Source organism: Tupaia chinensis, unplaced genomic scaffold (genome assembly GCF_000334495.1).
Source record: "Tupaia chinensis unplaced genomic scaffold, TupChi_1.0 Scaffold146187_1, whole genome shotgun sequence".
NCBI classification, from domain to species: Eukaryota; Metazoa; Chordata; class Mammalia; order Scandentia; family Tupaiidae; genus Tupaia; species Tupaia belangeri.
Genome location: NW_006206042.1, coordinates 853224 through 867441, shown reverse-complemented (window position 1 = coordinate 867441; position 14218 = coordinate 853224). Strand labels below are relative to the sequence as shown.

The window sequence follows — 14218 nt, the reverse complement described above, 5'->3', positions numbered from 1 at the left end:
TGGGGGAGGAGGTGGTAGGAGGTGGCTATAGAGACGAATCCTCTGGGGAAGAATGTGGTGACTGACCCACACACACAAAGGAGCCCTTAGCGAAACTGCAGAGGACTGATCCTTAGACCGATGACATCTTTGCCAATCTCTGTCACCTGTGGAGAAAGAGACAGGAACAAGTAAGAGGTCTATGAGGCTGAAAAACGTCAGAAAGCTTACAGCCTATACCCGTCAATGAGCACGGCTGATGGGTGGCCGTTACTGATGGGTAAAGCGCAGGGGGCAGAGCTCTGGCTTTGAATATTACTGCCTCAAGATGCTGGGAACAAATGCAGAAGGGAAAGGAGACTACCAGCTTCTTTTTTCTCTCTTTCCTCGTAGGATCCTAGATACAGTCCTCAAGGACAGTACTTACGGTAGTGACCCTGCAGATCTGGCCCTTGAACTCAGGGGAATAGCAGGCCCCGCTGAGTGGACACTTCTCCACTGGTTTCCCACGGTAGATGGGCCGATAAGATGCTGCACAGATGTCAAAGGGGTTGTGCATGTCATAATTGAGCTGGCAGGCATCCGTGGGGTTCTTCTCACAGGCAGATAAGATTTTTCGGGTCTAGAAGAAGAGAGAGTTCTATTTGTTTATTTTTTTTTTAATTTGTTATAGGTCATATGTATTCACTAGAGAGAGAGAAAGTGAGAAAACACCCCCCAAGAGAGATGGCCACACCACAATCTCTTCTCCACTCTCCTTTTGGGATTTGGGGCATACTTGCACATGTGCCTGGTGTGTTTTTCAAGCCACCATGTCCAGGACTTGAATTTGGCTATGTGGGATCCAGCCACTTTAATCACCATACCACTGGCTGGCCTCAAAGTGCTTTATTTAAGGGGCCAGCAGTTAGCATAATGGCTATGTCACTGGACTCCCACGTAGTCAACTGCAGTTTGAGTCCTGGACCCAGTGGCTTAAACTCACGCCGGGCGCGTGTGCGTTTGTGCCCAAACTCCCGAGAGGAGAATGGAGGAGAAGGGATTGTGGAGTGGCCATCCTCCCTGGGGGGTAATTTCTTGCTTTCTGTCTCTCTGTCTGTCTGCCGAGCGCACACGCCCTATAGCAAAAACCTCTCAAAAAAAAAAAAAGTGCTTTATTTAAAAGGATGGAAAACTGCACACCTTAACTCAAATGACCTCATCACCATGGTTTGTAGTTTCCACGACGCACGAGGTAACTACACCACATGAATACAGACCATCCTCGGCACAGGACACACGTAAAAGATTAACAATTGCCATTCCTGTTATACCAGGCTTTCCCCAAAGAGGTGTGTATGTTATACTTATGTTCCTTCTCCTCGTCTGGGGATCATCAGGATCAAGCCTGACGAAGGTTAACTCAGGCTCCCAATGCCCCAGAAGAACATGTTTGGAGGGCTCAAGTAATGGGCTGTGGATATGAAGGTGTGTGGTGGTTGTAGAGGATGTCTGGAGCTCAAGAGCAGGATGGGTTATCTTCAGGTGTAGTGGAGCAATGCTGGGCTGCAGGTCACTCTTACACCAGTGCCATGTCTGAATAAGCCATCCGCTCAGTTTCCAGGAACAAAAGGAAGCATCCGGGGCAGTAAGCAAACAGAGGATGGTGTTCTGGTGGCCTTCTTGCTGACTGCTGTTTTACACTGCTTCGTTTCTGAGGCAAGGACCTGGGCCTTATGCTCCTTCCTTATAGGAGCAGACCTAGTTCCCTGATACTGAAGGAGTTCCCATCTACCTGCTGAGCCACTTCAGGCTTAGGTCCAAGTTCTAGCAGACGCCGTGCAAAGGTGGCAGCCGTCTTGAAGTTCTTGAGCTTGAAGAAGAGATTGAGGGCTGTCCGCAACACCAGGATCATGTGCACGGGCTGCAGGTTCGAGTGGGTGAAGTAGGCTGCCATCTGGTGGACAGAAAGAACAATGCTAGGCTGATGCTACAGCTGGGATGGGTTATTTTTAAGCTGCTTGCTATAGCTGCATAAAAACCAAACCCAAACCAAACCAAATCAGACCAGACCAGACCAAGCCAAACCACACCAAAACCCAACAGGACGGGCTGCAGAACAGAAAGGCCCTTTGTCTTGTATGTATGAAGGACTAATGAGACGATAATGAAGTGTGCAGAAATATAGCCTGTGTTCACAGAAACAGACCCAAGTTTCTCTTGCTCCCCAGAGTCAGATGTGAGCTGGGCATAAAAGAATCAGACCCAATAGAGGGCAAGGGGGAGGTCGGCCCTGCTGTGCTCAGAGTTCCACAGAGCTTACCTCGCAGATGCGCTTCTGCTGTTCCAGGGTTTCTTTGGGCAGCTTCTTCCTCTCTATCTCCATGGACAAGCCCACAATGTACTCACGGCAAATGGTGATGAGCTGCTGGGCCTGCAGGGGGCAGAGGACAGTCACGGTATAGACAGGAATGTGGGGGTGCTGGGCAGACAGGTGCTAGACCCCGCCTACCTCTGCAATCTCCTGTTTATTGTCCACTACAAGAAGTGGCACACTGAGCAAGATGGAACGGAATTTTTCCACAGCCTCCTCAAACTTGCCAACTGTGGTGAGCTGGTAGCACAGCTGCAACCGCTGGATAAGGTCATTCAGCTTCAGGCCCACAGCTGGTACACCATTCTTCAGCCCTGCATCCTTCCTGGGAAGGGACAAGTAGGGAGAAGAGGAGTCAGCAGTCAACCAGGGCTCAACTTCTTTTTTTTGGGGAAACTTGACTTCAGGCCCCTGTGGAAGTAGTTCGGGACCAGAGTGGCAGCACCAAAGAGCTTTTTCCTCTGGGAATCCTGAGGTTTGAGTCAATTCTGACTGTGTCGCTGAAGTGACCATCTGTTTATGCGCTGTTGTTTGGGTAAGAAATAAAATAGAGCATCAAGCAGGTAGTATGATGGTTAAGGTGCTGTATGCCACATAGCTGATTCCACGGTTCGAGTACCAGACCTGGTACCCACACCAGGCGCACATGCACGTGTGCCCCAAATCCTGAGAGGAAAATGGAGGAAGGGTTGTGGTAGACCATCCCCCCCAGGGCAAATATCAGTCCTCACTTTCCCTGTCTCTGTCATTCTCTAGTAGGCATGTGTGCCCTATACCAAAAACCTAAGAAAGAAAAAAGAAATAGATGCATAATTCATAAGATACATAAAAGAATTTCAAAAAGTTCTTGGAAAAAAGGAATTAAAACAAAAGTTTATTTTGGTGTAGTAACATTTGAAATTCATCTTTTCACACTATTTAGTTTCATGAGTTTTTGAAGATTCCTCATGTCTACCACAACCTGGAACAGACAGAGCAAGGAGCAAGGGGCCTTACCAGTTGCGGTTAGGATAGCCATACATGGAGGGCAGGCAGGGCAAAGCCTGGTATGTGGTACGGCCTCGTGCATATGTCTGTAGGAACAGCGGCTTGTAGGGGCCAAACTGGATTACTCCTACCTGGTCATGAAGAAGCTGGAACACAGAAAGAAAGACACATAAGGACAGGGGTCCTGCCGCTTAAACGAAAATCATCTTGGGCAAGATATTTCTCTGTCCTTGTTTCCTCATCAATAAAATATACTTGGTTATAAGATCTACCTCATTTAAAATATTTGTGAAGTATTTAGGTTGGTGTCTGGCATGCAGTGAACACTGAATAAGTGTAGCAGTTGTTACTATTGCTGTTAACACGTGGGTTAGTGTCAAAACATGAAGCTGCTGGGCAAGCAGGTGGCATAGTGGTTAAGGTGCTGGACTCCCATGTGGTCAACTGTGGTTTGAGTCCTAGACCCAGTGGCTTGAAACACACCAGGCACGTGTGCACGTGTGCCAGAAATCCCGGGAGGAGATGGAGAGGGGGTTGCGGTGTGGCCATCCCCCCTGGAGAAGTGATTTCTTGCTTTTGGTCTGTCTCTCTAGAAAGGACATACACCCTATAGCAAAAAATCTCTCTCAAAAAAAGAAGCACCTGTTTAAGAAAGGGTGCTAATCTCACTGACCAAGCCAGAAGCAGGCTACAAATGGGATGATGATGGCCAGAAAAATCCATCTTAAGACATTACTCTGCTGGAGCCAGCAGGTGTCGTGATTAAGGTGCTAGACCCCACAGGGCTCACTGCAGTTGGAGTCCCGGAACCTGCAGTTTGGAACTCATGCCGGGTGCATGTACGTGAGCACTCAAAATCCTGAGAAGAGTATAGAGAGGAAGGAACAGTGGTGTGGCCACCCCTCCTGGATGGTGATTTCTTGCTTTCTGTCCATTTTCTCCAGTGAGAGCCCATGCCTGATAGCAAAAATCTGTCTCTTCAAAAAAGAGGTTACTCAGCCAAATAAAAGGCAAGTAAAGAGGAAAGGCCTTATGAGGCAAGGGTCTTTAAGCATGATCAAGCACTTCCACAGCAAGAACACACTTCTGCCCTGTGGGTAGCATCACTTCCATTCATTTACTCTCTCCCTGAGTCCATGGGCTAGGCACATGCAAGAGGAAGATTTAAGGTTACTTTAAGAAAACTTACACGCATTGCTGTTTCAAAAGAGCCTGCTAGAATGTGATCCACTGGAAGCTGAGAGTTATTGCACCAGAGCTAGCAAAAAACAGAAAATCAAGTCAAGTGAAAATTCGCCCTTTTCCTCCCTACGCAATCCTCTTTTGCATCTGTAACAGGAAAGCACCCAACATGTTTGCATACTACTCAAGAATTTATTAGCCCGCTAAGAAGCATACAGTCCCTCAGGACTGTTTCCCACTTACCTGAGCTGGGCTTGTCCCCTTGGTTGGAGGCACAAAGAACCCATCTTCAGCCCCACCAGCAGCCCCGGGGGGCACATCCTAGGGGAAAAAGAAAAAGTGACTCATTTTTAAGCTCTTGCACAAGGACTTTGTCCTGATTCACTTAAAATACATCCATTTACCTTATTCTCTGTCTCCACATTTATTTATTTATTTTAATTTGACCAGAGTGGGACAGAGAGAGAGAAACAGTGAAAAAGCAAGCTACCAGGTCTACAGGGAAGGAGAAGACCTCCCCATATAGGAGCCATCTCACCGGGACAAAATGGCATACCAACAGCTAACCTTCAGATCAGAAAAGCTTGCTGCCTTTTCCTAAGCTGTTCGTGGCACAACCCTGATTGCCTCATTCTTTCCTCAAATGGGGGAGAAGCACCATCTACAGGCAGGCCCTAGATTCCTTCCTTTCTGGGCCCATCAGGCAGATAAAAAAGTGACAAGGCCACTAACCTCTCATTTTTCCTTCTTTGGATGGGAGACAGGCATCACATTATGAGGGTCTAGGCCCCCTCCCTTTTAGAGTCCAGGACAGGGGTAGGGGTGACAAAGTCACTGGCTTCCACCAGAAGAAATTGAGAGAACCTTACAAGGGTAAAATTGCACGTACCAGCTCAGGAGGAAGCTCCAGGTCTTCTTCTACGTCCCAGCCACCTCCTTCTTCCTGTCCTTTGCCAAGAACATCATCCCCCAAACCTTCTGTAGTCTCCACAAACCCATCTGTAAGAAAAATTCAGGCTCAAAATAGAACTGATGGCACAATCTTAGCCAAAGGAAAGCGAAATGTCAGCACCTAGTTGGCTCCATGGTTCTGGAAGCCTGTGGAATGGTCCCCAGAACCTTACCTTCATCCAGCTGCAGCTCCGCATCCTCTCCCCAGCCCTCGGCACCAACAGTGTCGATGTCAATGTCAGCTGCCAGGGCTCCTCCCTTCCCTGTGGAGGAAGTAACAGAAAGAGCTGGTGAAAGCCCAACAATGTGAGATAGGCCTTTTCTGCTGGCCAGTTACAGCCTTTCAAACGCAGGTGCAGATGCTGCCCACGTAGGCCTTTCTACTTATTTCTGTGGTATGTATGTGATGCCACCTGCACTAAGTTTAACACTGAGGGAACAAAAAAGACAGAAACACCTAGTCTTTGCTACCAAAACTGGCTCTTAACTATGTCTTACTTATTGACCTTTGGGAGCCAATCTTGAGATTTCTTCCAAGCCACTACCACTGCAGAGTGAGCAGGGCATGGGGACAGAGGGCAGGTGCAAGAGATTGAGGACAGAGCACGGCTGGGCACAGACTGCCAGGGTCTGTTCAGGCTCTTACCCCAAAGCAGTGAACTAGCAGACAGATCCAAGATCACACAAAAGGTGGGAGCAGCACAGGATGGGTGCAGGTACCAACCCCCAGAGTTAGCAGTAGCTAATTTGAACCTGACAACTGTATGACATGCACAGCTAAACACTGAACAGAGGAAAGGACTACCTGTTTAGCAAATCCTAAGGAAATACATCAAAATATTAACAGAGGTTATTGGTGGTAGTAGAGGCATCCATCTTTTCCCCCATTTTCTAAATTATCTTTAATGATCTCGAAATGCTTTTACTCAGTTTTTCAGATTGTACCGTGGCTGACTGACATTTTAGTGCAACCTGAGCTTCTCACAGAAAAAAGAAGAGATAAAACTAAGTGCTAATAGTACTCCTAGGACAGGTCTTCCCAAACTCACAGAACTGCCACGGCAGAAGCGCACACTTACCCTTGCTGGCAATGGAGCCTTCAAAGAACCCTTTGGACACAGTTAGTAAGGGCCAGTTGGTGTCCAGTGGCATAATGGGAGCAGGTGGCTGGAGTAGCTTGGCATTAGGGTCAATGTCTGGGATCTGAAAGGAGGGGGAAGAAGAGGGCTTAAAGGCAAATGGCTTTCAGGAATCAGACAGGGAAGGATATGGGGCCTCCTTTGATCTCATCTGTTTCTCTGCCTCTCCAGGTAACCATGTGGGAGAGTGACAGTTAAAGTTGTGGGTTTTTTTTTTTCTTTTTTTTTTCCAGAGAGGTTTTTGCTATAGGGCACGTGCGCTCACCAGAAAGACAGAGAGACACAGAGAGATAGAAAGCGAGAAATCACCCTCCAGGGGGGATGGCCACGCCGCAATTCCTTCTCCTCCATCCTCCTCTCGGGATTTTGGGCATGCATGCACACACACTCAGTGTGAGTTTAAGCCCCCAGGGCTGGGACTCAAACCGTGGTCAACTACATGGGAGTCCAGCAACAGCCCTTATGCCAATTGCTGGTCCCAACAGTTGTTTTTTTCAATTATTTTATTTAACTTTATTTATTCATTTATTAATTTTTATTTTAATTTGACTAGAGAGGACATAGAGTGAAAGAGAAAGTGAGAGAGATAGTAAGAAAGCAAGATGCCAGGTCTGGGACTTGACCTGTGGTCAGCCCTGTGGGAGTCCAGCACCCTTAAAGCACCCTTAACTACCATGCCACCTGCCGACCTGACAATTACAGGTTTGGTTTTTTTGGGGGAGGGGGGGTGGGGGAGGTTTTTGCTATAGGGTGCATCGCTTGCCACAAGACAGAGAGAGAGAGACAGAAAGTGAGAAATCACCCCCTGGAGGGGATGGCCGTGCCACAATCCCTTCTCCACTTGGGATCTTGGGCACACACACAAGCACCCAACATGAGTTTAAGTCACTGGGTCCGGACTCAAACCATGGTTGACTACATGGGAGTCCAGCAACATAGCCATTATGCCAATTGCTGGTCCCAACAATTATATTTTTTAGGTGTCCCAAGATCTCAGAGTTAATTCTGCAATCAAGACACTCATGAAAATAATGACTCACTGTTTCCTTCTCTGGGTCAAAAGTCTCCTTCAGGCTCTCAGCTTCTTCATCTAAGCCATGGGTAGCAGCTGTGAGATAGGCCAAGGACTCTGCAGGAAAAAACACTCTGAAGTCTAGGTCCATCTGCGAGTGAACATCACTGTGGTGGGGTGCCTCTGAGACGACTCTCCCTGACCCCTACTCTTGTATTCAAGTCCTTGTGGAATATCTTTCCCTTATGTGAGGGCTGGACTCACTAACTAGCCTCCAGAGGACAGGACATGACAGATGACACTCTGAGATTAGGCTACAAAGCCTGTGGGTGCTCCCTTGGGTGCCCTCTTTTTCACTTGCTCAGAGACAAACCACCTGCCATATCGTGAACTGTCCTGTGGAGAACCCAACACCCCAAGAAACTGATGTTTCCTGACAACTGGAAGCGAGGATCTGAGGACTGCCAAGAGCCATGTGAGTGAGTGTGGACGCGCCTTCATCCCCTACAGAGCCTTAAGATGTCTGCAGCCCCGGCCAGCAACAAGGAGAAACCCCGAGCTAGAGGCACCAAGCTAAGCTGAGCCCCAGATTGTGGGATAAATGGTATGCTTTGAACCACTAAGTTTTGGAATAATTTGTTATACAACAATAGATGAACTTAGACTTCTTTACGTTTTTTTTTTTTTTGGAGAGGTTTTTGCTATAGGGCACGTGCGCTCGCCAGACAGACAGAGAGAGACAGAGAGACAGAAAGCAAGAAATCACCCCCCAGGGAGGATGGTCACGCCGCAATCGCTTCTCCTCCATTCTACTCTCGGGATCTTGGGCACGCACACGCGCCCAGCGTGAGTTTTAAGCCACTGGGTCCGGGACTTGAACCGCAGTTGACTACGTGGGAGTTCAGCGACATAGCCATTACGCTAACTGCTGGTCCCTACTTTTTTTTTTTCCAGTTTGCTATAGAGCACACATACTCATTGGAGAAAGAGAGAGGAAGAGAAATCATCCCTTCAGGGGAGTGGTCATGCCACAAAGCCGTCTCTTCCATTCTCTTCTTAGGATTTGGGGTCAACGTATGGGCATGCACACACGCCCACCATGTTTCTCCAGAACTCAAACCATGTGGTTGGCCACGTGAGATCCATGTACCTTAACCTCCACGCCACCAGCTGGCCCTACAGTTGCTTACTTTTTTCTTTTTAAGAATTATTTTTTATTTAACTTTATTTATTTATTTTAATTTATTTTATTTATTTATCTAGTTGACCAGAGAAGGGCAGTGTGTATGTGTATATGTATATGTGTGTGTGTGTGTGTGTGTGTGTGTGTGTGTGTGTGTGTAGGAGAGAGAGAAAAAAAAAGAGAGAGAGGGAGGAAGGGAGGGAGGGAGGGAAGGAGGGAGGGAGGGAGAGAGAAAGAGAGAAAGTGAGAAAGCAAGCTGTCAGGTTCAGGACTCGAACTACAGTCGGCCATGTGGGAACCCAGAGCCCTCACCCACTATGCCACCTGCCAACCTCTACAGTTGCTTACTTTTAAGATCTATCACCAGAGACCAGCAGATGGCATAATGGTTACATCACTGAACTCCCACATAGTCAATCGTGGTTCAAGTCCCAGACCCAGTGGCTTAAAATTCACACTGGGCACGTGTGCATGTGTGCCCAAGATCACAAGAGGAGAATGAAGGAGAAGGGATTATGGCATGGCCATCCCCCTAGGGGGTGATTTCTCACTTTCTGTCTCTGTTTTTCTCTCTAACAAGTGCACACTTTCTATAACAAAGATCTTGCTCTAAAAACAAGCAAACAAACAAACAAAAAAAATAGCAAAAAAAAAAATTATCAGTGTAATGAGAATGTAACATCATCCCTGATTCCTTTTTTTCTCATCCCATATCCCATACTTTGATAATTACTTATTGACCCTTAGGAGCCAACTCTTGGGATTTTTTTCTCGAGATCTTTTCCACCTTCAAGACAAATCCCAGACCTGACCCCTCCTCATTCCTCCACTACTAGTACATTAGTCCAAACCACATCTTTCACCTTCCGGTTTCTAGTACACCACAAATGCTACTACATTCCTTGGTATACAATAAGTTTAAAGAGAAAATACCCACTGAGGCCCAGACACAACGGTGCAAGTGGTAGGACATCACTGCACACACTAGAGCTACATGGGAGGCCCAACTTTGGGTCTGGAGTAGACCTGAGTACGCTGGCTACACCCCCAGGTTCCTGTGATCCTGGCTGGCTGGGAGGGAGAGTGCGGTGTGAAGGAACCTAGTAAATCGTCTGTGTATCTCTCATTCTTATGTGAAACAAATCTTAGAAACAATGAAGGGGACCAGCAGTTAGCATAATGGCTATGTTGCTGGACTCCCATGGAGTTGAACATGGTTCAACTTAAACTCACACCAGGCGTGTATGCATGCGTGCCCAAGATCCCGAGAGGAGAATGTGCGTGCCCAAGATCCTGAGAGGAGAATGAAGGAGAAGGAACTGCGGTGTGGCCACGCCGCCGGGGGGTGACTTCTCACTTTCTGTCTCTTTGTCTCTGTCTTTCTGGCGAGCACATGTGGCCTATAGCAAAAACCTCTCCCAAACAAACAAACAAAAAAACTCCCTCAAATGTATACATGAAAAATATGAGTGAAACCTTCAGATTGAAAGTAAAGAAATAAGATTCTAATGGCAGGAGCCGGCACGTGGTGTGGTGGTTAAGGGTGCTAGACTCCCATATGGTTGATGGCGGTTTGAGTCCTGGACCTGGTAGCTTGTTTTCTCATTCTTTCTCTCTCTCTCATGCTCTGTCCCTCTCTGGTCAAATTAAGATAAGTAAATAACTAAAGTTAAATAAATAAAATAATTCCTTAAAAAAAAAACATAAAAATTCTAGTGACATCCAATCAACCACATTTACTAGGGTATGTGTTGCAAGACTTTTTTTTTTTTGGAAAGGATTTTGCTATAGGGCGCATGCGTTCACCAGAAAGACAGAGACAGAAAGCGAGAAATCACCCCCTAGGGGGGATGGCCACGCCACAATCCTTTCTCCTCCATTCTCTTCTCAGGATCTTGGGCACACATGCCCGGCGTGATTTTAAGCCGCCAAGTCCGGGACTCAAACCACGGTAGACTACGTGGGAGTCCAGCGACAGCCATTACGCTAACTGCTGGTCCTTGTGTTGCAGGACTTTTAAAACCTCCTCTAGGGGCCGGCAGGTAGCCTGGTTGTTAAGGCATTGGATTCCCACATGGCCAACTACAGTTCTAGAGCTGGTGGCCTGAAAATCACGCCAGTATGTATGCATGTGTGGCCAAAACCCCAAGAGGAGAATGAAGGAACTGCAGTATAGCCATCCCCCTTTGGGGGTGCTTTCTCGCTTTCCCTTTTACTCTCGCTCTCTGGCAAGTGCACATGTCCTGTGGTAAAACCCAAAATTCCTATCTTGCACACAACTGTTTTCCTAAGGGTGCTTTTCGGACTGAATATTCTAGCTATACCTTCAATGGTCTTTGAAGAAAATCTTCTGAGCATGATATAACTGTGTTCTTTCTTCTGAAAAATTGCACACTAAAGGGAAATCCATCACCACTATACACGGATGACACAAAGATCTGGTGAGTGCAGGCTACTCACTCTGCCCACAGTTCTTCAGGATCCGCACCCGCTCCGACACATCACCCAGGTACAGGGCATTCTGATAGTGGCCACTCATGTCCTTCCGTATCTCCGCTGCACCAAGTCAGTAAGAGACACCCTGTTAGAGCCCACTGAAGTTCTCTCTCCTCTATAAGCCTTCCCTTCTCCCCAGACCCTGCCTCCCCTCCTCAGCTTCAGGGTCTTACCAATCTTCATCATCTTTCGAAGTTTCTCCAGGTTTCCAGTGATTAGGTACAGAAAGGAAAGTTTATCAAAGTTTTTGGTGCGTTGATAGCACATTTCCACAATCTGGTGGTTCCCCTGTAGCAGGGCCACTTCTCCCAGCTTTTCCCAGCAGTTCTTGTCATCCAGGGCTTTGGCTGCTTCCAGAGCAATCTAAAGAATTCCAGAGTCAGTGCTAACAGGTTGGAGGACACTGTGACTCAAAACTAGGGACCCTGCAGCCAAAGTATCTGCCTCTAAATACACACCCGAAGGGGCGCCCTACAATTGCAATCCCTCTTAGCTTTCAGTCTAATTCTAGGGAAGGGCCTATCAACAAATAGGAGCCCTTTGGATCCACTGGTGGAAAAGTATCATCACATTATCCTCCTCAGACGTTTACTTTTACAACAAAATCATCTAGAAGTTGCTGGTTCTTTAAGATCAATTTTTGTTTAGTGGGGTTTGAAGATTCACAGAGGCTTTAGAAAAAAACAGAAGAAATAATAAAAGAAGAAAGTGTAGAACCAGAAATACAATTTTTCTTATTTTTTAAAGAATTATTTATTCAATTTTATTTAGTCATTCATTTATTTTAATTTCACCAGAAAGAGACAGAGAGAGAGAGAGCACACGTGTAGAGGTAAAGTGGGAGAAAGCAAGCTGCCAGATCCGGGACTCAAACCACGGTCGGCCACGTGGGAGTGTCCATAGCCCTAACCACCACGCCACCAGCTGGTCCCCCAGAAATACAATTTTTCTAAGTCCTTTTTACTTTTGAAAATAGTGCTGTACACTATGGGGGCTCAATGTTTACTAAGTACCCCCTCATCTAAGTAGCCAGACAGTAAGACCAAGTGTCAAGGAAATAATGAGATATTTTTCAAATTCCATGCTATCTTGCTCTTAAGACATTCTTCTTTTTTTTTTTTAATCCTTAAGACATTCTTAAATTCTGGGAACCAGCAGTTAGTGTAATAGCTATGTCGCTGGATTCCCACGTAGTCAACTGCGGTTCGTGTCCCGGACCCGGTGGCTTAAAACTCACGCCGGGCGCGTGTGCGTGCATGCCCAAGATCCCGAGAGGAGAATGGAGGAGAAGGGATTGCGGCGTGACCATCCCCTCTGGGGGGTGATTTCTCACTTTCTGTCTCTATGTCTCTCTCTGTCTGTCTGGCGAGCGCACGCGCCCTACAGTGAAAATCTCTCAAAAAAAAAAAAAAAAGACATTCTTAAATGCAGATGGAGAATGACAGTATTTGAAGAAATGACAATATTAAGGGAATATTAGAAGCAGCAGAGACAAGAAAAAGCAGAGACGGGTAAACAGCAATAGAAATATGGCTCAATCTTACAACTGGAAAAATCCCAAATTTCAGTATTCTGGCTAAAGAAGGCAGCCCAGAACAGCATACCTTCCCAATGCCACCCTAACCCTCCCACTTGTCTAAAATGACATAAGGCCGATGGCCCCGTCCCTCTCACCTCAATGTTTCCGCACTCCAATGCCAGACTAAAGCGAGTTTTCTCATCCTTGACAAAGTGCAGTGCCACCTCAGGATAGCCCTTCTTCTGGAGGTAGGCAATGATGGACTGGCCGACCAGCTTGGCATTCCTCACCATGTGCAACACCTAGATGTTTGGGGTGGACAGGGCAGGAAGGAGAGGTCATGGAGAGAGAAAAAGAGTGCTGCCCTTCTGAGTGCCTACCGTGCTCCCTCACTCATACCTCGTCATACTTCCTGTTGATTAAGGCCAGCTTGAATTTGAACTCGGTGGGATCGATGGTGAGGACTCGAGGACGACACTCCCTGTCTAGACAGTACACGTTGTTGCCCTTCACTCGTGTGACATAGATAGGTAAATCCAGAGTTCGGATGATCCCGTGGTCCCTGAGAATAGGGAGTAGAGAGCACAACTTTCAGAAGTGAGGGGGAAAGCCAGCCCGTGAGGAAAAGGAGCAAGTCTAGGACATAGCCTTCGATCTCATTAGTCTCTCTAGTGCCACTTGAACAATGGTGTAGATGGACAAATTAAAAAACGGTAAGGACTAAATATCAAATTCAAATTCATTTCATTCTTTTGTATGATGGGAGATCTTTCTTTATAAGCTATTATTCCAAGAGCTGAGTAACAGATCTGGAAGTTAAATCTGAAGTTTTATAATAAACAGGTCACTATGGATGGGTAACTCCTTTCTGAAAAACTCTTTAAGTGAAAATAGAAGAGATGTAAATATGAAAAGTTCTGACATACAAATAATGAAAAACAGAAAATAAGACAGAGCTGAATGATCATTAAAAGACTATAAATGAAAACTTAGCAGTACAGCCAATATAATACTTGATGGATCATTTATAGCTTTATATGCATGGAGTGTAGTAGAAGAAATACTAAAAATTAAAGGCCTCTACCTGCGTATATTAGGAGAGAAAAAAATGAATGAGCACTTGGTATCAAAAATTTTACTGGGAACCAGCAGTTAGTGTAATGGCTATGTCACTGGACTCCCACGTAGTCGACCGCGGTTCGCGTCTCGGACCCAGTGGCTTAAATCTCACGCCGGGCGCGTGTGCGTGCGTGCCCAAGATCCCGAGTGGAGAATGGAGGAGAAGGGATTGCGGCGTGACCATCCCCCCTGGGGGGTGATTTCTCGCTTTCTGTCTCTATGTCTCTGTCTGTCTGGCGAGTGCACGCGCCCTATAGCGAAAACCCCTCCAAAAAAAAAAAAAAATTTTACTTTTCTG

At 46.7% G+C, this 14218-nt stretch overlaps 1 protein-coding gene across 2 annotated transcripts in view; it reads right to left on the bottom strand.

Annotated features, from left to right (window-relative positions):
* The window catches only part of COPA (coat protein complex I subunit alpha), a 51866-nt gene continuing 37648 nt past the window's right edge, over positions 1–14218 (bottom strand). For both annotated transcript variants that reach the window (XM_027768421.1, XM_006168828.3), the window contains exons 18-33: positions 13201–13363; positions 12957–13103; positions 11456–11645; positions 11247–11342; positions 7632–7720; positions 6532–6655; positions 5626–5715; positions 5391–5500; positions 4745–4822; positions 4509–4577; positions 3329–3465; positions 2471–2657; positions 2282–2392; positions 1754–1915; positions 407–601; positions 1–146 (exon numbers count right to left, since the gene is read on the bottom strand). In XM_027768421.1, coding sequence (XP_027624222.1) covers positions 87–146; positions 407–601; positions 1754–1915; positions 2282–2392; positions 2471–2657; positions 3329–3465; positions 4509–4577; positions 4745–4822; positions 5391–5500; positions 5626–5715; positions 6532–6655; positions 7632–7720; positions 11247–11342; positions 11456–11645; positions 12957–13103; positions 13201–13363 — 2008 coding nt within the window. In that variant the 3' untranslated portion in view covers positions 1–86. The remainder of the gene's footprint in view (positions 147–406; positions 602–1753; positions 1916–2281; positions 2393–2470; positions 2658–3328; positions 3466–4508; positions 4578–4744; positions 4823–5390; positions 5501–5625; positions 5716–6531; positions 6656–7631; positions 7721–11246; positions 11343–11455; positions 11646–12956; positions 13104–13200; positions 13364–14218) is intronic.